The sequence below is a fragment of the Antechinus flavipes genome, chromosome 1 (genome assembly GCF_016432865.1).
Source record: "Antechinus flavipes isolate AdamAnt ecotype Samford, QLD, Australia chromosome 1, AdamAnt_v2, whole genome shotgun sequence".
NCBI lineage: Eukaryota > Metazoa > Chordata > Mammalia > Dasyuromorphia > Dasyuridae > Antechinus > Antechinus flavipes.
In genome coordinates, this window is record NC_067398.1 from 627,458,169 (window position 1) to 627,480,842 (window position 22,674).

At 32.6% G+C, this 22,674-nt stretch overlaps 1 protein-coding gene across 1 annotated transcript in view; it reads right to left on the reverse strand.

Moving 5' to 3' along the window:
* Nucleotides 1-18,661: 18,661 nt before the first annotated feature.
* Nucleotides 18,662-22,674, reverse strand: part of OC90 (otoconin 90) — a 49,739-nt gene continuing 45,726 nt past the window's right edge. The window contains exons 12-13 of the mRNA XM_051974780.1: nt 21,504-21,610; nt 18,662-19,598 (exon numbers count right to left, since the gene is read on the reverse strand). Coding sequence (XP_051830740.1) covers nt 19,282-19,598; nt 21,504-21,610 — 424 coding nt within the window. The 3' untranslated portion in view covers nt 18,662-19,281. The remainder of the gene's footprint in view (nt 19,599-21,503; nt 21,611-22,674) is intronic.

A 22,674-nucleotide genomic window follows, 5' to 3' on the forward strand; every position in this document is an offset into this window, starting at 1 on the left:
GACTTTTTTTTTTATCTTGTTTTATCCATGAAGATATATTCTGTAGTAAATGTAATGAATCCAGTTTCATGAACTATAAGGATACACTGTGTGATTGACATGTAAGCAATAAAACAAACCAAAAAAATATATATATCAAGGAGTCATGTCATGTACAGTTTTATAACTGTGTATTTGGAAAATGATGCCTTTTAAAGTGAGAACCAAATGATTTTTCCACCATCATAATCTGTTTTTATATGCTTAAGAATATTCAAAATTGTAGGTGAAAGTATTATTACATAAGTGTTAGCCTATCTTTTGTTAAAAGTTATACACTGATATATAATCTAAATTATACATGATGAATTGTATTTTTGACTTTAATGTGATTTTTACTGGTGTTATTTTTTTTATAACTCCACTTGAGAGACCTTATGTGTTAATTAAGCTTGAAAGAACAATCTGAACTAAGATGGAGTATCATCTAGCCATGTTTCAGAAATATGTTTCTGCATTAGGAAATCCTTCACTTAAATTTTCAAGTTGGACCACAGAGTTATATATAGTCTTGTCATCAGAGCACAAGCCTAAATCTAGGCATAATATGATTTTGATATTAATTTTGTTTATTGTCATATCCTAAGCTTGTGGCTTTTAGATTATTGTAGTCTCCTCTTTGACAGTCCTGACCCTCCTCTCCCATAATGCTAAACCTAACTGTGATTCTTTTATGAATTTCAGATAAAGGATGACTTTTATGACAAGTCATTAAAAAAGAGCATAAAATGCATAAACCCAGAATGAACCTTATTTTACAAATGAGGGAAAACAAATGATTAAAATTAGTGTGCTAATATGGAAATGATGTTGGAATTAGAATTAGGAGTAAAATAAGATTCAAATCCTTCTTCTAAAACTATAATTGTGTGAACAGGGACAAATCATTTAAACTTCTCAGAGACTTAGTACCTCCTTTGTAGAATTGTTATAAAGCTCAAAGGAGATAATGTATACAAAATGCTTTGCAAATATAAATTGTTGATATCCTGAATTATGTAGTTTGTAGCAGAGCTAGAGCTAAAATTTTTTAAATGGTGAGTTCTCTAAGGCTTTAGTCAAGAATTGGATGATGTTGAGTTTGTTTGTGAAGGGAGAATCTTATTTTGGCATGGTTTGAACCAGGTAGCTCCTAAGGTCCCTTTCAATTCAGATTTTATGATCTCTCCTCTCCATTGATAGCCAAATGCCTAAAGAGGCTTTTCTGAGAGTGGATTAGGAAGATTTAGAAACCTTTCCATGATAGATTCTCACACACACACACACACACACACACACACCCCTCCCAGAAACTACTATACACACACACACACACACACACACACACCCCTACCCCTCTCAGAAACTACTATACCCAAACATAACATCAACATTTTGTCCATGATTATAAATGTTTTTCTGCATTCTGGCCCAACATCTCTGCCAAAAGGTGGAAAACATGTTTTGTCAGCAGTTTTATGGAGCTTTTATTCTTCCTTGATGATAATGAAGTCTTTCAAATCCCACTGTTCTTTCCCCTTCACTAGGCTGCCAATCATCCTTTGAAATTGAACTTCATATATGACAATTGATAGTTTCTCTATACCACCTTCCAATAGACCTGATTTGCCAAGAAACAAGTGGTCACTAATACATCACCATTTCCCCACTTAGTCTCTAATTTTAAGAGAAATGGGATTTTGATGAATGATTTGAAACCATCTGAGGCAAAGAATATATTAATACTTAGAACTTTGTAGGCAAGCCTAGCACAGTTTATCATCAAGAAGGATGCTGTAGAATTTGGGAGCCATTGTATCCCAGCAGAATCGATGGGAAAACGTCTAAAGAAACCAAAAGCTGTGAAACTCATTCTGTGGCCAATGTTCAGGGAGAGGTGTGAAGTATCTGTTCTGGTATCTTGAAGTACACTGTAGCACCTTTTCTTGCCAGGATGATCTTGGCTTTGTTTTGCAAGGCACAGGAGCCAAGGTGGTAGAATTAAGGCAGGGACTCACTCTGCCAAATCTCTACAAATACCCTTAAATAATGATCCTAAGCAAATTCTAGAGCAACAGAACCCTCAAAAAGACATAGTGAAACAATTTTCCAGCCAATGACAATTCAAAGAGCAGGAAAGTTCTGTTGTACCAGAGTGAGAGGAGCCCAGTCCGGTGGGGCCACAAAACTGGGCCCCAGCAAAGCAAGAGGAGACCTTGGGAGCAATTGAATCAGTGACAGCACTAGTAGTTTTCAGATCTCTCACCCACAGACATTAAGGGGACAAGATAGTGGGTTAGGAGAAGATTTATAGGCTTCTATTTGCTGGCACCAGGGGCAGGACTATTGCATCTTCTACTTGGATGTGGGCCACACATGGGTCATAGCCCCACTTCAAGGAGGATCACTAGCACAGCAGAGCTTGACCCTGTAAGGGAGCAGAGTCCCTGGTCATAATTCCAGACTTAAAAAGAGTGTTCACAAACTGGTGCATAGTACAGGAGAGTAGTAAATATCTCTTCCTGCTTCATACCACCTTGGAAGAGCTAAAAAATTAAGAGATTCCCAGAATTACCCCTGAAAACAACTGCATAAACAACCTTGAAGCTTGGGATAGTGTTTCCCCCCTCTGTAGTATAGAGTTAAAGGTCAAGAAATGGGCTGGAAAAATGACCAAATTGGGGGAAAAAAAATAAAACTCAAGACTGAAATGTTATTTTGGTGATATCAAAGTGTACAGAAGAAGAAAAAGTCTAAATACCTCAAAGAAAATATGAATTGGTCTTAGGTCATAGCAGAGCCTAAAAAGATCAAATAAGAGAGAGAGAGAGGAAGAATTGGGAAGAGAAATTAAAAGTTATACAAGAAAATCGGTGCATGCACACACACATACATGAAGAGTACCTTAAAAAACAATAGGCCAAATAAAGGTAAAAAAAAAAAAAATGAATACTTTTAAAAGTAGAAGTGGGCCAAATGGAAAAAGATAAACAAAAATTCATTAAAGAACACCTTAAAAAGTAGTATTAACCAAATGGAAAAAGGAGACAAAAGTTCACTGAAGAAAATTCTTTAAAAATTAGAATTGGACAAATAGAAGCTAATGACTGAGACATCAAGAAACATTCAAATAAAATCTAGGAATAAAAAATTGAGAAAAATGTGAAATATTTCATTGGAAAAACAATTGATCTAGAAAATAGATCTAAGAGAATTTGAGAATTATCAGATTACCTAAAAGTCATGATAAAAAAAAAAAAGAAAGAAAGAAAAAAGCTTAGGTATCATCTTTAAAGAAATTATCAAGAAAAACTCCTGATATTCCAGAACATGAGGTAAGATAAAAATTGAAAGAATTCACCATCACTTCCTGAAAGAGATCCCATAATGAAAACTCCCAGGAATATGATAGCCAAATTCCAGAATTCCAAAGTTAAGAAGAAAACACTGCAAGCAGCCAGAAAGAAACAATTAAATGTCATGGAGCCATAATCAAGATTTACCAGCTTCTACATGAAAAGATCAGAGGGCTTGGAATATAATCTTGAAGGCAAAAGAGCTAAGTTTACAACCAAGAAGCACACCCAGCAAAACAATATTATTTCAGGCGAAAAGATGAATATTCAATGAAATATAGGACTTTCAAGCATTTCTAATGAAAACACTAGCATTGAATAAGAAAAATTGACTTTTAAATACAATATGCAAAAGAAGCATAAAAGATAAGAAAGGGAAATCATAAAGGATTTGATAACCTGTTTATATTCCTATGTGGGGAAATAATATTTGTAACTCCAAGAAACATTATTAGTGAAGTTAGAAGTTGTATACATAGAAAACAGAGAGATGAATTGAATGTGGTGGTATTTAAAAAAAAAAAATTAGGAATGAGAAGGAAGAATGCACTAAGAAGGGTAAAAGGGCAAGTAGAATGGGATAAAATATCTGATATAAAAGGCTGAAAAATATTTTACAGTGGAAGGAGAAATAGGGGTAGCAGGGAGGGAAGCACATAAACTTTACTCATTGGCATTGACTCAAAGAGGAAACAAAGGGGATCTACACATTTGGGTGTAGAAATTATCTTACCATCCAGTAAGTAGGAAGGGAAGGGGATAAGAAAAGCTGGGGAGGGGAAGCTGATAGAAAGGAAGACAGTTTGGGGGAAGTCAAAATCAGAAACAAAACACTTTTGAGAATGAACAGGGTAAAAGAGTAGGATAAGAAGGAATAGAATGGAAGGAAATAGTAATCATTATTGTGAAAAAAATTTAAAGCAAATCTGATAATTTATCAAATAAAGAAAACCAAGTCACATTTATAGAAATGAGAGCCTTTCTACAATTGATATATGGTCAAAAGATACAAACAGGTAATTTTCAAATAAAATAAAACTATAGTCAGATTGGAAAGTGTTCTAAATTACTATTGATGAGAGAAATGCAAATTAAAACAACTTTAACCTAGTATCTCAGACCTGTCAGATTGATTAATATAACAAAAAAGGAAAATGACATGTGGGGAATGTGGGAAAAAATACTATTGGTAAAGTATACTGATTCAATGATTCTAGACAGCGATTTGGAACTACACCCAAAAGGCCATAAAACTACACATACACTTGGACCAAGCAATACTACAACTAGATTTGTATCCCAAAATAGAAGCAAAAAATATATGTTTTCTAGTAATGAGTCAAGTTCAGTGGTTTCTATTGGAAAGAATGGAATGTAAAAAAATAATAATAACAATCCTTGGTGGCAAAAAATTGGAAATTGAGAGGATGTCCTTCAATTAGGAAATGATTGAACAAATTGGATATTATATCTAATGGAATACTATTGTGCTTTAAGAAATAATAAGCAAAATGCTCTCAGAAAAACATGAAAAGACTCACTTGAGCTGATGCAAAGTGAAATGAGCAGAATCAGAACATTGTATACATTAAGAGCAATGTTATATGTATAATATTTATTATGAATAACAGCTATTTTCAGCAATACAGTGATCCAAGACAATTCTGTAAGACTTATGAAAAGTTCAGTCCAAGTCCAGAGAAAGCAATAGTAGAGCCTGAATGCATCTCAAAGACATTTTTTCTTTGTTTTTCTTTTGTTTTGTTTTTTGGTCTGTTTTCTTTCACAGAATAACTTACATAGAAATGTGATTTTGCATGACTGCACATGTCTAACCTATGTCAAATTGCTTTTTCAATGTAGGGGGAAGGGGAATGAGAAAATCTGGAATTCAAAATTTGAAAAAAGAAGCTAAAATTGTTTTTACATGTATTGGGAAAAAATAAAATATTAAATAAGATTTTAAAAAATTTTCAAGGCACTTTGTCCATTATCTTTTTTGATCCTTAAAACAATTCTCTGAAGTAGATGCTACTTTTCCCATTTTACAATTAAGGAAACGTTGTTATTTAATATGTAATATCTTATATGGTGCCCTCTATGTACCAGGATTGTGCTAAATACTTTGCAGTTATCTCATTTTATCCAATCAACCTCCCTGGGGGTAAGTGTATTATTCTAATTTTACAGATAAAGACACTGAGACAACCAAGTTTTAAGTGACTTACCTAGAGTCACACAGCTAGAAAGTGTCTGAGACAGGGCATGAACTTCTTTCTTAATCCACTATATCTCCTAAATTTCTGGGAAGTGACTCATAAATATCAAATAATCCTTATAATCTTGAAGACAGTCAGTAGAGATAGGTATTCCACAGATGTAGCTGTTTCCTCCCCGAGAAATTATGGTATTTACCTAAATTACAAATCATAGCATTTAAAGATAGATAAGACTTTAGTATTTTGCTCAGTTACCTTATTTTACAAATGTGGAAACCGAGGCTTGGGTGAATGCACACATAATTCAGGCAACTTAGATTATTTTTTAAAGGACATATAAAATAAAAAATACAAAATCTAAACATGATCCTGTAAGAAGAATACTAGGAATATTCAACCAGAAGCAGCTTCAGTGGGCAAGGAAAGCTAGGGACAATGAGTTTTTTTGTTTGTTTGTTTTGTTTTTAATGCTCTATAAGAGAAAAGAGGATCAATGGCAGTAGGTTTAACACTGCTCTTCCTGATGGATGAGTCGATATCTGGCAAGAGAAAAAACAAAGAATAGCTTCTGAATTTTAAAACTTTTATTTTGCTTCTGTTTTCTCTGCCAAGGATAATGATTTGAATTAAAAAAGAACAAAAATGGTTACTAAGGAGATGTGGCCTAAGATAATAAGATCATTTTGTTGTTCTTGATTAATCCAAGTATTGATTCACATACATCCTCAGATACTAAAAAAAAAAAAAAAAAAAAAAAAAAAAGATTGCATGATCAACTGTAAATCTTTGAAAAATAATGAAGAGAGGAACCACCACAAGAGTGCAGGAAAAAAAAAAAAAAAAAACCATCCAGTTGTTTTTAAAGGAACGAGAATGAAATCTCATTTCAATAGAAACCAGTGAGCTTACCCTGAATACTAGAAAACTTATAAAACATTATTTAAAGAAATAGTTGTGAACCCCTAAAAAATGGAGGTGATCACAAAGAATTAGCATGGTTTCATCAACATTTTTCATATTTCTACTATATGCCAGGCAAAATCCTAGGTTCTGAAGGTACAAAATACTCCCTGCTCTCAAAATCTCACTCAAGTTTACTTTTTACTGGAGGAGACATTTATGTATAGAAGTATATACAAAAAAATTTCAAAACAAATACAAGGCAGGGAGGAAAGGTATTAACAGTTGTAATCAGGAAATGCTTTGTTTAGAAGGTAGTATTTGACTTGCATCTTTAAAGAGGAATTTTGTGAGATAAAAGTAGAGAGGGTAATAATAGCTGATTTTTTTCCCTTTTTTTGCTGAGGCAATTGGGGTTAAGTGACTTGCCCAGGATCACACAGCTAGGAAATGTTAAGTGTCAGAAGGCAGATTTGAACTCATGTCCTCCTGACTTCAGGGCTGATGCTCCATCCACTGCATCACCTAGCTGCCCCATAATAGGTAATGTTAAAGTCATAAAGTCATGGCAACTGGAGATGGAATGCTGTATAAGGACTTAGCCAGACTACAATGTGACAAAAGAGAAAAAATCATTACTGAAGAAGTCAGGTTGTAAAGGACTTTAAAGCCAAACAAATTATATTATATGCTAGAGGAAAGAGGGAGCCACTGGGCTTTACTGAGTAGTGGAATGATACAAATACATTTGTATGTAAGAAAAGTCACTTGGGCAGTTATGTGGAGCATGGATTGTGGTAGAGCAGTCAACAAGAATTTGTTAAGTGTCTATTATGTGGTCATAATCTACTTGGCAGTATATGAAGTACTGGAAAATCATATATTGTATCTAGGATATACTGCAACATATCTAACATATATTAGACTGCTTGCCATCTAGGGGAGGGGGTGGAGGGAGGGAGGGAAAAAATCGGAACAGAAACGAGTGCAAGAGATAATGTTTAAAAAAGTACCCTGGCATGGATTCTGTCAATATAAAGTAATTATTAAATAAAATAAAATAAAATATTAAAAAAAAAAAGTACTGGAAAATCAAAAGGAAAACAAAACAGTAATCCCTGCTTTCTAGTTCACAGTGGAACAAAGGACATAGCACAACACAATTCACAAACAAAATACAGGATAAATTGAAGCTAAGTGATGGAAAGTATTCCCATTAAGGGAAATCTGGAAAGTATTCTTGCAGTGAATGGGATGAATGGGATGTTAGCAGGGGTTGAAGGGAGGCTAAGAGACATGAAAAGAGAGTAATTCCATGAATGGGAGATAGCCAGTGAAAATGTCTGGAATTTGAAGATGGAGTGTCATATAAGGAGCACAAAGGAGTTTAATGTCATTACCTCATACAATATAGGCTGGTAATCAAGGTTAAAAAGATTGGAAAGAGAATAGGGAGGGAGATTATGAAGATATTTGAATGCCAAACAAATTTTAAATTTATTCTGGAGGTAACGAGGTATCACTGGAGTTTATTGACTAGCACCGAAGCTTATTGAACAGGAGGTGATATGGTCAAATCTGCACTTTAGGAAAACCAATTGACAGTTGAATGGGAAGAGAAGTAGGGAAGGTCATTGAAATAGTATACACCAGGTGATGAAAACCTCTGGTGGCGAGGTGACTAGAGACAAGAGGTCAAATATTAGATATATTGCATAATTGGATATATGAGATGGAGCTAAGGATAGTGCTAGTTAATAAGTCTGTAAGAGGGCAACAAAAGTGGACTGAGAAAAGCAGTAGTCAAAAGCAAAATAGATTTTTGAGGTGAGGTGAGGTAAACAAAAAATAATTTTAAAAAAGAGGATGGAGAGAAATTGGTAGTTATCATAACTATGAATATGAATGAGATGAACTCAACCATAAAATAGAAATCCATAGCAGAATGGAATAGAAACCAGAATCCAACAATATAGTTTTTGCAAGAAATACATTTCGAAAGAAAGACATACACAAAGTTAAAAATTGAAATAAGGGGCTGAAGAATCTATTACAGTTTGGCTGAAATTAAAATGGCAAAGGTAATAATTATAATCTCGGACAAAGGAAAAGCAAAACCAGACCTAATTAAAAGAGTTAAATCAGGAAAACTGTATTTTTCTAAAAGATATCACTGATAATGAAGTAATATAAATATTAAACATAACATCCAAAATCTGAAAGGAAAAATTAAATGAGTGACAAGAGGAAATAAAAAAGTAAAACTATACTGGTGGGGAATTTGATTTTCTCCTCTCAGAGTTAGATACATCTAGCCATGAAATTTTTTTTAAAAAGTTAAGAGGAATAGAATTTTAGAAAAGTTAGATTTGATAGACCTTTGGAGAAAGTTAAATTGGAGGAGAAAAGAGTATGTTTTTTTCCTTTCTTCCCCCCCCCCCCCCGCCCTTCAGGTGTACATTGAACCTTCACAAAAATTCTCACAAACAAATTCAGAAAAGCAGAAATGTTAAATGCCCTCTTGGGATCACAATACAATAAACATTATATTCAATAAAGGTTCTAGGAGAATAGATTGATATGCACTAAACTAAATAATCTAATCTTAAAGAATGAATAAATCAAAAATATACCATAGAATCAATTGATTGTTTCATTAAGATAATTGCAACAATGAGAAAATACACAAAAATTTGTTGTGTATAGTCAAAGCACTGCTTAGGGGAAATTTTTTATTTGTAATCATATATCAATAAAAGAAAGAGCAGATCAATGAAGTATGCAAGCAACTTTAAAAAAAGAACAAGTTATAATTCCCCAACTAAACATCAAAATAGAAATCTTGAAAATCAAAAGTGAAGTGAATGAAATTGTTTTTAATTTTTTAAAAAATTATATCAATCATCAGTGAATTTTATTTTTAAAAAGAAGAAAGATGTTACCAATATCAAAAATGAAAGGACAAATGCACCAAAAATACAGATGAAATTAAAGCAGATTTAATTAAAATTAAATTAATTAAAAAATTAAGAGTTATTTCTTCAATCATATGTCAACAAAACTGACAATCTAATTGAAATGTATGAATATTTACAAAAATATCAATTATCTTTGCCGTTAGAAGAGGAAATAAATTACTTAAATAAGCATATCTCCAAAAAAAAGAACTCGAAGAAGCCAGGATTAAATGGATTTTCAAGTGAATTCTACCAAATATATAAAGAACTATTCTAAAACTAGATAGATAAAATATAGTCAAGAAGGGTTCCTACCAAACTCTTTCTATGACATAAACATGGTCTTAATACCTAATCCAGGGAAAGCAAAAACAGGGAAAGAAAACTCTAGACCAGTTTCTCTAATGAATATTGATGCAAAAATTTAAAAACAGCAAAGAAGGTATAACAATGTATCACAAAAATCCTAACACTGTGACCAGGTGGTGTTTATACCAGGAATTCAAGACTAATTCTATATTAGGAGGACTATCAGAATAATTGAATGTATCAATAGCAAGACCAACAAAAACCTTATGATTATATCGATACAGAAAAAGCTTTTAATAAAATACATCCATTACTATTAAATACTCCAGAAAACACAGAAATAAATGGAGCCTTTCTTAAAATGGTAAGTAATATCTGTCTAAAACTAAGATCAAGTATTATGTGTAATGGAGATAAAGTAGAAGCCTTTTCAGAGGTCAGAGGTGACCATTTATGTTAAGAATGCCCATTATCACCATCATTATTCATTATTGTACTAGAAACTCTAGCTATATAGTAATAAGACAAGAAAAAAAAATAGGTGGTGGAGGAACAAACGTATCCTCCTTTGTGACAACTCATTTGGAAGAACAAAAGGTGGAGAACATCAAAGAAATCAAGGGAAAATATGTGACAGTTTACTCATACCAGATTCCAATTATATTTCAAAGTGCTAAATCACCCCAAACAATCTGGTAGTGAATAAGAAATAGAATGGCAGATTAGCAGAAAAAATTAAGTACACAATGTAGGCAAGTAAATGACCATAGTAATCTGGTATTTGATAAAACCAAAGATTCAAACTTTTGGATAAAAAACTCACTATTATTTGACAAAAAATTAAAGGAAAACAGTTTGGCAAAAATTAAGCATATATCAACACCTCATACTGTGTACAAAAATACAAAGATAAGTAAGTAAATGATTTAGACTTAAAGCATGATAAGCAAATTAAAGAAAAAGGGGGAAAATTACCTGCCAGACTAGGGAAAATTTTATGACCAAAAAAGAGGCAGACAGGATGTGAAGTAAAATAGTTAATTTTGATTATATGAAATAAGTTTTTAAACAAACAAAACTAATATAACCCAAATTAGAATTAAAGCAAGAAACTAGGGAAAAAACGTTTTACACAAAGATTCTCTGGTAATGGTCTCATTTCTCAAATAGATGGAAATTGACCCAAATTTGTAAAAATAAGATCCATCCTCCAATCAATAAATAAATCCAAATCAAATAATACGAACAAGCAGTTTTTAGAAGAATAAATCAACACTATCAATAGTCTGAAAAATTCTCTAAGTTGTTTAATCTGAGAAAAGAAAATTTAAACAACTCTAAGGTACTACGTCATGCTTATTGTGACTAACATTAGAGAAAATAAAAATGATAGATGTTGAAGAGAATGTGGAAAAAATTGACACAATAATGCATTATTGGTGGAGTTGTGAAAAGATCTACCCATTCTGGAGAGCAATTTGGAATTATACCCAGAAAGCTATAACACTATACATATTCTTTGACCCAGAAATACCACTATTCATTTTATATCTTAAAAAGAGATTAAATGAAAGGGGAAATGATTTGTATGAACAAAATACTTGTAATTGCTCTTTTATGATGAGAAAGAATCGGAAATTGAGAAGATGCTTATCAGTTGGGTAATGGCTGAACAAGTTATAGTGTGTGATGGAATACTACTGTGCTATTAGAAATATTGAGCAAGATGATTTCAGAAAAATCTGGGAAGATTTATGTGGACAAATGAATCATGAAGTGATAAGAATCAGGAGAATATTATATACAGTAATGGCAACATTGAAATAATGATCAAAAGTGGAAGACTTAGAATATGGCAATCCAAAACAATATCAAAGACCCATGATGAAAAAATGCTATCCAACTCCAGAGAGAATTGATTAACTGAATGGAGACTGAAACATATTTTCTTTTAGTTTTTTTCACATGGATATTATGGAAATGTGTTTTGCATGATTTCACACATCATATTGCTCTCTCAATGGATGATGAAGGACTCGAGGGAGAAAAAAATCTAGTTTTGTCTTCCTAAAGCCACAGCTAGACAAATGCATGTAGGCATCATAACCTACATGAGCCAATAAAAAAGAATCCATAGCCTCTTATTCTAGATTTTGGTGGAGTTTGTTAAACAACCTCATGCCATTCTTATGGAGACATTTAGGAGACATAATATAATTAGATGACATAGATCAATTTAGAACTGACATTAGATGAATTTGAAATTGGCTAAATGGCATTACTCAAAAAACATTAATGAGCCAATGTAAACTTTGAAAGAAGTTTTTGTTAGTGCACTCGATGGATCTCTGCTTGATTGGTTTAATATTTTTATCAATGACTTAAATAAAGATAGATATAGATAACATATAGTTCATTTTTCATTTTCCAAACTGTGAAATTTAATTAACATACTGTATGACAAAACCTTCATCCAAAACAGATGTTAATAGAATAGAATAAAATTAGGATTAATTTTTCTTTAAAAAATGAAATTTGATGAAAATTTAATTTACATTTAAAATAATTTAATTTAACAATTTACACTTTGCTTCAAAAAAATCAGTTTTACAAGTAGAAGTTGAGTAGCCGTGGGTAGTAGTTATTTAGAAAAAAATTTTAGAAAAAAATAAGGGTTTTTAAGGAGTGTTTAAGGCCACACTGAGTCAACACTGTGATATGGAAATCCAAAAAGCTAATGTGCTTTTGCTGCATTAAGGGAAGCATAGGTTTTAGTTATAAGGAGATAAAGTAATCTCAATGTACTCTGCACTAGTCAGATGACATCTGAAGTATTGGATTCCATTCTGAGTTCTACTTTTTTGGAAGCAATACTTGAAGAAAGGCAGGATTGTAAGTAAATGATACTAATTCCATCTAATGAATGTCATTTGAACTGGAGATGTTTAAACTGTAAAAGAGAAAACTCCTGACACATAATAGTTTTTTTTTTTTTTTTCCCCCAAGAATTTGTTCTATTCAACTCCAGATGGCAGATTTAAAAGAACTGGATAGTTGATTCAGAGGTAAATTTGGACAGGGGAAATACTCAACTGACCTAATAATTAAAACTCTTCAAAAGTGAACTGATTTTCCTTCTATAAAATACTGATTTTCTAGAGGCCACAAAAATTCCTATAAACTGTATTGTAGTGGTAATTCTGTCAGAAATGAATTTGACTAGACTGTAACTGGATTCTTTTTCAACTCTACATTCTGTGATTAAAATTCTACAACCAAAACTGTTTTTAGTCTTTTTCATTCTTTCTGTAATGTCCAAATTTATGATTAAATAAAGCAATTTGCATGGAATGAAAACTACCAGTGATGGTAGTTTTAAAAACAATATGGCACTGGTTTCCTTGCTGTTCTTTGCACATATAAGTGCATTTTTAATTCCTGTCATTTTCACTGACTGTCCTTCATGCCTATAAATTTCTCCCTATGGATGCTATAAAATATTTGGGAGTCTACCTGCCACAACAAAACCAGGAACTATACAATTACAAAACACTTTTCACACAAATAAAGTAAGATATAAACAAGTTGGTTTATATCAAGTGGTTATGGACAGGTCAAGCTTGCTGATGGTTTTAGATAGATGCTACTTATCATTTTAAGGAAAACTTCATTTATATGCTCTCTAGTGTTTTTAATAGGAATGGACCTTGTATTTTGTCAAATGCTTTCTACTGTATCTATTGAAATAATCATATGAGTTCTGTTAACTTGATTATTAATATGGTCAATTATGCTGGTAGTTTTCCTGATATTGAATCAGCTCTGCATTCCCTGGGATAAATACCACTTGGTTGTAGTGTATTATCTTGGTTATAAGTTGCTGTAATCTTTTTCCTAATATTTTATTTAAGATTTTTGCATCAATATTCATTTGGGAAATTGGTCTATAATTTCTTTTTCTGTTTTGGACTTGCCTAGTTTAGGTATCAGCACCATATTTGGGCCATGAAAGGAATTTGGAAGGACTCTTTTTCCACTATTTCCCCAAATAGTTTATATAGTATTTGAATTAATAGTTCTTTAAATGTTTGGTAGAATTCACTTGTAAATCTATCTGGCCCTGGAGATTTTTGGGTTTTTTAGATCTTTTCTTTAACTCTTAAAAAACATAGCTTTTTTTCTTCTATGTTTACCTTTTTAGGCTTTTTTTGATCAAATTTTCTGTTCAGCTATTGTCTTTTTATTTCATTTTTGATATTGGTAATTTGTTGAATTGAAAACTTATTTCCTTTTTCTTATCAAATTATTATTAAATTAATCAAAGGTTTATTTATTTTGTTGTTTTTTTAAAATAAAACCTACTCTTAGTTTTATTATCAGTTCAATAGTTTTATTTTCAATTTTATTAATCTTTCCTTTGTTATTCAGAATTTTTAATTTGGTACTCAATTGGATATTTTTAAATTTGTTCTTTTTATAGCTTTTTTAGTTGCATATGCAATTCATTGATCTCCATTTCTATTTTATTCATATAAACATATAGAAATATAACTTTTTTTAAAGAACTGTTTTGGCTATATCCCATAAATTGTGGTATGCTGTCTCATTATCTATTGTCTCTCTGATTTATTGTTTGACTCATTCATTCTTTAAGATTAAATTATTTAATTTCCAATTAACTTTGTGCCATCATGATCTGAAAAGGATGCACTTATTATTTCTGACTTTCTGCCTTTGAATGTGATGTTTCTTATGTCCTAACACATGGTCAATTTTTGTGTAGGTTCCATGTACCACTATCTTCACTTCAATTTTCTACATTTTCTATATTATACCTACCTTTTCAAAAATTTCAAAAACCTCTTTAACTTCTTTCAAGTTTATCTTTTGGTTAGATTTATCTAGTTATGATAAAAAGAGGTTAAGATCCCCCACTAGTATATTTTTGCTGTCAATTTCTTTTTGCAATTCAACTAATTTCTCCTCTAGGAATTTGGGTGAGCTACCACTTAGTACATATGTGTTTAGTATTGCTATTACTTCATTATCTATAATATCATTTAGCAAGATATAGTTTACTTCCTTATCTCTTTTAGATTTATTTTTGCTTTTGCTTGGTTTGGGATCAGGATTGTTACTCCTGTTTTTGTTTGTTTTGTTTGTTTTTTTACTTCAGCTGAAGCAAAAAATATTCTGTTCCTGCATTTAACCTTTACCTCTGTATCTATCTGTTTCAAATGTGTTTCTTATAAACAACATATTGTAGGATTCCGGCTTTTAATCTACTCTACAATCCACTTTCATTTTATCGGAAAGTTCATACATTCACATACATATACAGAGTTAAGATTACTAACTCTGTATTTCCTGTCATCCTATTTTTCCCAAGTTATGCTTTTCTCTCTTCTTTCCCTCCTCATAATTGTTTTGCTTCTGACCACCTCCCTCAATCTGCTCTCTCTTTTTTCAGCCCCTTCTTTTTATCTCTTTCCCCTTCTATTTTTCCATTCCCTTCTATTAGTGTCTCCCCTTCTTTTCTCCCCTTTCCTCCAACTTCCCTATATGGTGAGAAAAATTTCTAAATCAAACTAACTAGGTATGATATTCCCTCTTTGAGCCATGTCCATTGAGATTAAAGTTCAAACAATGCTCATTCTCCTCTCTTCTTTCCCTCAATTGTAATAGGTCTTTTGTATCTAGTCATGTCATGTAACTTTTCCTTTTCTCACAATACAATCCCTTTCTCACCCTAATTTCTTTATAATATCATCCTATTAAAGTTAACTTATGCTACTCTCTAAGTACACCCCTTTTAACTGCCCTGACAAATATACACATCTCAGGAATTACAAGTAACATCTTCCCATGTATGATGTAAACATTTTAACCTTCAAAAATAGTGGGGTTTTTTCCTTCCATATTTACATTTTTATATTTTTTGAACCTTTTTGGAAGTCAAATTTTCTAGTCAATTCTGTTCTTTTCATAAGAAATTATTGAAATGCTCTTATTTCATTGAATAACCATTTTTTTCCCTTGAAAGATTATGCTCAGTTTTGCTGGGTGGTTCATTCTTAGTTGTAGTCCAAGCTTCTTTATCTTCCAGAATATCATATTCCAGGTCTTCTGATCCTTTAATGTCAAAGCTTCTAGGTCCTGGGTAATCCTCATTGTGACTGCTCAAAATTTGATTTGTTTCTTTCTGGCTGCTTACAGTATTTTCTCCTTGATTTGATAATTTTGGAATTTAGCTATAATAGTTCTCGGAGTTTTCATCTGGAGTTTCTATCCAGAGGTAATCAGTGGATTCTTTTCATGATTATTTTACTCTTTGATTCTAAAATATCAGGACAATTTTTCTTGATGATTTCTTGAAAGATGTTATCCAGATTTTTTTTTTTTCATCATGGTTTTCAGTACTTCAATAATTCTTAGATTGTCTCCCCTGGATCTATTTTCCAGGTCAGTTGTTTTTCCAGTGAGGTATTTTACATTTTCTTCTATCTTTTTCTCTTTCTTTTTTGGGGGAAGGTGTGGGGTTGTTTGACTGATTCCTGATATTAACTTATCCACTTCCATTTGTCCAATTCTAATTTTTAATGAATTATTTTCTTCAGTTAGCTTTTTTACCTCTTTCTATATTTGATTAATTTTACTTTAAAGGAGTTATTTTGTTCAATGGATTTTTTCCCCCAAGATGTTTTCTTTTTCTGTTTCACCAATTTTATTTTTAAGGGTCTTTTTCTTTTTCTATTTTGACAAATTTATTTTTAAAGATATCGGTTTTTTTTTTTTTAGCATACGCGCATATATATATATATATATTAAAACTTTTTTTTTTTTCTATTTCACCAAATTTATTTTTAAGGCATTTTCTTAAGTCAATTTCTGTGCTTCCTTTTCAAAGCTGCTGATATTTTCCCCAAAATTTTCATATTTCTTCTGCATAGGTCTCATTTTTTTTCCTTCTTCTTCTTCCTTCTTCTTTTTCTTCTTCTTCTTTCTTCTTCTTCTTTTTCTTCTTCTTCTTCTTTTCTTCTTCTTCTTTCTTCTTCTTCCTCCTCCTCTTCTTCTTCCTCCTTTTCTTCTTTGTCTTCTTCTTCTTTCTTCTTCTTCTTCTTCTTCTTCTTCTTTCTTCTTCTTCTTCTTCTTCTTCTTTCTTCTTCTTTCTTCTTCTTCCTTCTTCTTTTTCTTCTTCTTCTTCTTCTTTCTTCTTCTTCTTCTTTCTTCTTCTTCTTTCTTCTTCTTCTTCTTCTTCTTCTTCTTCTTCTTCTTCTTCTTCTTCTTCTTCTTCTTCTTCTTTCTTCTTCTTCTTCTTCTTCTTCTCCTCCTCCTCCTCACTGGGACCAGTGATGCTGCAGAGTTTCCCACTGAGCTGGGTGAGCCTGACCAAGTCCAGCCTATTATGCTGGAATTTGGGAACTCATAATTTAGCTTCTGTGGTTGTGTTGGAGGAATCACAGCTAATTGCTGATCCACCAGCCTGACCCAAGGCAGGGTGATTAATATATTATACAATTCCTAAATCATAATATATATCAATTGTTTCAAAGATCAAAGGAACATGATTTATAAGTTGTTTCATATATTAATTAAAATTCATATGCTGGTAATATATGTGCTTGATCAGGAATGAACAATTTAGACAAATGAACAAATGAACAATGAACAATCTTTGCAAGGTATAAAGGTTCTGATCCTTTGAAATTTGAATTCCATACAAAATCTGGACTTCCAACGCTCCAGATCAGAAGAATATCAAAAGAATGCTCATGATTTTGTGATAATTTGGATATGTCAATGAATTAATCCCAAAATATCATAGATAGGATGTTGGCCTATTTCCACCAAAAAACAAAACAAAACAATAAAATGATTCCTCAAACTCTTCTCTCTCCTTCCCCCCAGTGCTTTTCTCACCTCTCCCTAAGGTCCATGCTGCCAGACTTTAATCCAAATTTACATGGGTGAAATTCCTGACTCTCCCCTTCTCCACCCTTTTTTGTACCCTTCCTGACTCTCTTCACTACCCCATCCTATTCCCATGAGATCTGTCTCTGGACTTTTTAGTCTTTACAGGCTTTCTTTTTTGCCTCCAATCCCCCTGTTTAATTAAAGTGTGATTGCCATATGATCTTTTCTGTCAAGTACCTAATAAAACTGGACATGTCTGCTGTTTCATTATTTCATAAATTATCAATTCATGGGTATTCAACACTTAAAACTTTCTCCATTCTTCCCAGCATTAGTCCCTCTCTAACTTCACATCTTTCAAAACCCGGTCTCAAGAAATAATGTTTCCATTAAATATCTTCCATTAAAAATCTTCCTCTTTTAGGAAAGAAAGGGAATGAGAGGGTTTTTTTTTTTTTCCAGTTTAATACACTGACAAAACCTTTAGCCAAAAATAACAGAATTCTGGGTAGAATCTGAGTCCCGTAGTTGTTGATATGGGGGAGATATTTCACTACCTTCAAATGACAGCAGAGTGAAATGATAATACTTAGAATGGAAAAAAGTTGGTTGCCTTGGAACGCCTTTTCTATATTAATCACTTTTATATCTTATATGCTGAGGGTCAGGTATTTGCTAGGAAAGCCAAGCTCAGAGCAGTCTCTCTTCTTGGTCCTGGAAGTTACTTAAAGATACACTTGATGGAATGCCTAAGCAGAGAACACATTTTATCAATGGCATCAACGAAAAGGGAAAAATTTTACTCAAGATATGACTTTCCTAATAGAAAGTCCAACAAGGTGGTTCAACAAGCTTGTCTTAAGAGGCAACAAGGTCTACATCATGAATGTTGTAGCAGAAGTTGGATGACCACCAGTCAAAGATATAAGGACTCCTGAATAGAATAGTGAGATTACATGATCACTGAAATTCCTTCTAAGGCTAATTATTGTATTTTTTTATTCCATGTTTTTTGTCATTCCAAAATATGCTAAGTAAAAAATACAAGAAGTCATTTTTTTTTTCCCTTGCTACAGGGATGAAAGTCTGTAGGCTTTACATTGTGGAATAAGAGCATACAGTTCACAATTATACAAAACCTCTGAAAGCCTGCACCCTCTCATATAAAAAATCTTGATCATATGTAGTGTCAGATTGCTTATCTTTTCAAAGTGTCATTTGGAATGCACTTTATTGTTTAAGAAATATCTGGTAGTATTTGTGCATTGCCATCTAAAATGGTAGAATTCTAAAAACACAAGTAATTTGAATGTTTATTGAATTTCCACAATACAATGCATGCAGTACAAATCAGAAAAGTGTATTCAGACCCCTCTGACTTTGCATTCTAACAAGTACGACAATAATAATGCCTTCTCTGTGTGTAAGACTCCTAACTTGCAAAGTGCCTTCTTTATTTTTTCAATCTTCCCATCACACCTGTGGAGGGAAAGGTAGAAGATCATCATTATGATGATTAGGATGATGAAGCACCCAAGGCTTCAGAAAGCTAAGGTTTGGAACAATATAGATCTATTTTGGTATCTCTCACTAAAAAGGAATCTGACATTATTGTCCTTGGGCTGCTCTGGAATCAGCATTGCCAAATAGCTTTCCCAAAAATCTTTTCTTTCTTCTGAAACCCCTCACGTGGGAGGCAATAGACTCTTCACTGCTGTTCTCATCAGAGCTTGAGCTCCTTGTCCCTAAACTAGTAGGAGCCAAAGGCCATTCATGGTTACTATTTTCACATAGTGTTCCATTCTCCAGGCATTTGGATCTGCTCCAGAATCTGAGACTTTCATTGAATGCAGCGGCAGCCATACACTCGGCAGCAGTCTGATCACAGGAGCACAGAAGCTTCTCACACAGACTCTGCCCTCTACCTAAAGAAGCAGAGGTAAAAACAGTGGACAAATGAGAAGGTTCCATCCTTGTCACCAATAATTATTCATGCTTATCTAGTAAAACTTTACATTTTGCCGAGACTTTCCTTACAATAGCCATGTGACACAGATAGTATAATATTATCATCCCTTTAAAAGACTCAGAGGATTACATGATTTGCTCATTATTTAAAAATATATGGAAGTATCTGGATACAAACTCAGATTTTCTCAAACTTTAAGTTGAGCTCTTTCTCCTTTATCACTTCTTACATAGAAATGTGTTGGCTATAATGCTCCTATCAAGCACAATTTTGTTTTATTGTAAGCTATGGGAATGAAATCCCTTGCTGGATTGTAAATTCCTTGAGGAGTTGGAAGGGACTTTGGAAATATTCTGTTTAGCCCCTATAAAAAACTTGGCTATCACCTATAGTAACCTTAATAAGTGACAGCACCATCTCTGCTTGGATTGTTCCAATGCTAAAAGACTTTGTGCAAACTTTCAAAACAGCCCAGTCCATTTCTACAAGACTCTTATATTTAGGAAATTTTTTCTTTATGTTTATCCAATTGTTTTTACTTTAATTAAATTCTACGTATTAGTTCTAGTTTTGCCTTTTAGGGTTGAGTAAAACAAAATTTGATCTCTTGAATGTGACAGCCCTTTACAAATTTGAAGATACATACACCTTCTTCTAATTTGGTCTTAGAAAGTCTCCTTCCATACCCATCCAAATACTCTACCCTTCAGTGCCTATCACTCTTTCATATATTGTCAATTTTATCTGTATCTGTAGCATTTAGCACAGTGACTTTCAAATATTAAGTGCTTATTAAGTGCTATCTCTAATGTCTGTCTGTCTATCCTCTCTTTAAAAAGTTTCAAAACCCATTCATTCTACCTTTAGGCAGCTTATATTTTTAGCAAAATTTTCCTCATATTTAGCCTAAATCTGCCTGTTTGCAATTTCTTTCTTAGCCTAAGTAAAACAAGTATAACCCTTCCACATTATACTTTTTCATATATTTAATGACAGCTCTCATAATTTACCTAAGATTCCTCTGCTTCTGGTTAAACAGTCTCACTTCCTTCAACTATCTTCATCTAATCTGGTTTCTGGGTATCCTAACCTTTTCTTTGTATACTTCTTCATAGGCCTTACAGTGTCTAATATTCTTGCTTAAAGCATTGAGAAATAATGTTTTAGTTGGAGCTAAAATTTAAATATAACAATTTTAAATTTAAAATAACAATTTCGTGGAATTAGGGAACTTCAGAGCCATCTAGTTTAGTTCCAAAGTGAAACATAAATCCCATCACCACAAGATGATGCTGACCATCCAGCATATACTTGAAGATCAAAATTGAGGATAAAATAAGGAGAAAGAGGATAACAACATGTACAATGATTATAACATAAATAAAGCAGACTCCCATCTGATACAAAGGTAAGTGACTTATAGGAGCAGAATATACATGTATATTAGACAATTATTTTATCAACAAATATTAACTTTTTATATAGAAAATTGCTGAGGTAAGTGGGGAATAACAATGGTGTAAAAACCAAAAATACTACTAATACTTTTAGAAATTCAACATAGATAAATTTGAATTATTTAGTTTTGTTATGGTTCTTATATTTTTTACCTTCCTAGTTTTTGTGACTTTTTCTTGTTGTAAAATTATCTTTATAAAAATACTTTTAAAATTTATACTGCTGCTTTTATTTATATACATATGTATATATACATATACATAATATCAAAAATTAGACAAATTGTATCTATTTCCTCTAATTATTAAACTATTTGGAGTGAAGGACTATGTGTATATGTAGTAGGCACTCAGTGATTTCCTTCTGGTTTGATTTGACCACCAATCTCCATTCAGTCACTTACATTTTGCTTTGTGATCCTCACATGTCACTTTGGATCCTGAACTTCTGTCTAACTCACAGCCAAATTTCTTCACTTGTTCTAAGCAACAATGATGTGAAAAGCAACATCTACAACAAAACAAAACATGTATTGTTCACCAACAGTCCAAGAACAATTTTGTTTTTCTCTTTAAAAACAAGAACCTTTGCTCCTTCCTTTAAGAAAAAAGAAAGCAATATATTAACTATGCTCTCTTGTAAACTAGGAACATCACAGCAACATTCCTAAAACTGTATTCTATGAATCTCTGGGGTTAGGTGAAACCAGCCAAGGGATTCTTTGAGGAAACAAAGTTGTAATGGTGGCAAATGTGATCTCACTTATCATGTTCATATAGTCTCTTTTCTGCAAGTACAAAATGTATGTAATAAGCTAATGCAGATATTGCTAGAAAAATTATTGGACTACACTAAGAAATGAATTGTTGAATCCATCAATCAGGATATGATTCAAACAACAAATTGATTCTTGGTTTGTCTCAGTAGAATTCAAATAGAAAAATCAGTGTTCATTTATACTCAAAGGATTTTTGTTATTTATTCAACATTTCTGAAGCTGAATATTGCCAAGCATTATGCTAAGTGCTGGGGATGCAAAGTAAGATAAAAACAGACAAGCCAACCAAAGAAACAAACAAAAGACCAACGTCTCTGTGATCAAGAAACTTGCATTCCAAGGGGAGCAATGTCAAAAAATGGGTGTGTACAAATTATGCATAGAATAAATAGAAGATAACCTTAATGGAAAAAGCATTACCCTCAAGAATACTAAAGAAAGGACTCTTGCAGAAGGGGTTAATGAATATGAGACCTGAAAAAAGCCATCGAAGTTAAAAGTTGGAAGTGAGGAGGAGGATACTAAGGGCAAAGGTAGATGGAATGCTATGTGAGAGAAGCAGTAAGTAGATCTGTGCATCTGGATTATAGATTATGTAGAAGGAACTATAATATAAAAAGGTTGGGGAGGTAGGTCAGTACCAGGTTGCAAAGAGGTTTCAGTTTGAGATGCTCATGAAACACCACATTTAAAATGTCCAATAGGCAGCGGGTTATGGGGGTCTGAAAGCAAAAGAGATTTCTAAACAGAGATGATGGTTAAACTCATGGAACTGATGAATCACCAGAATAAGTAG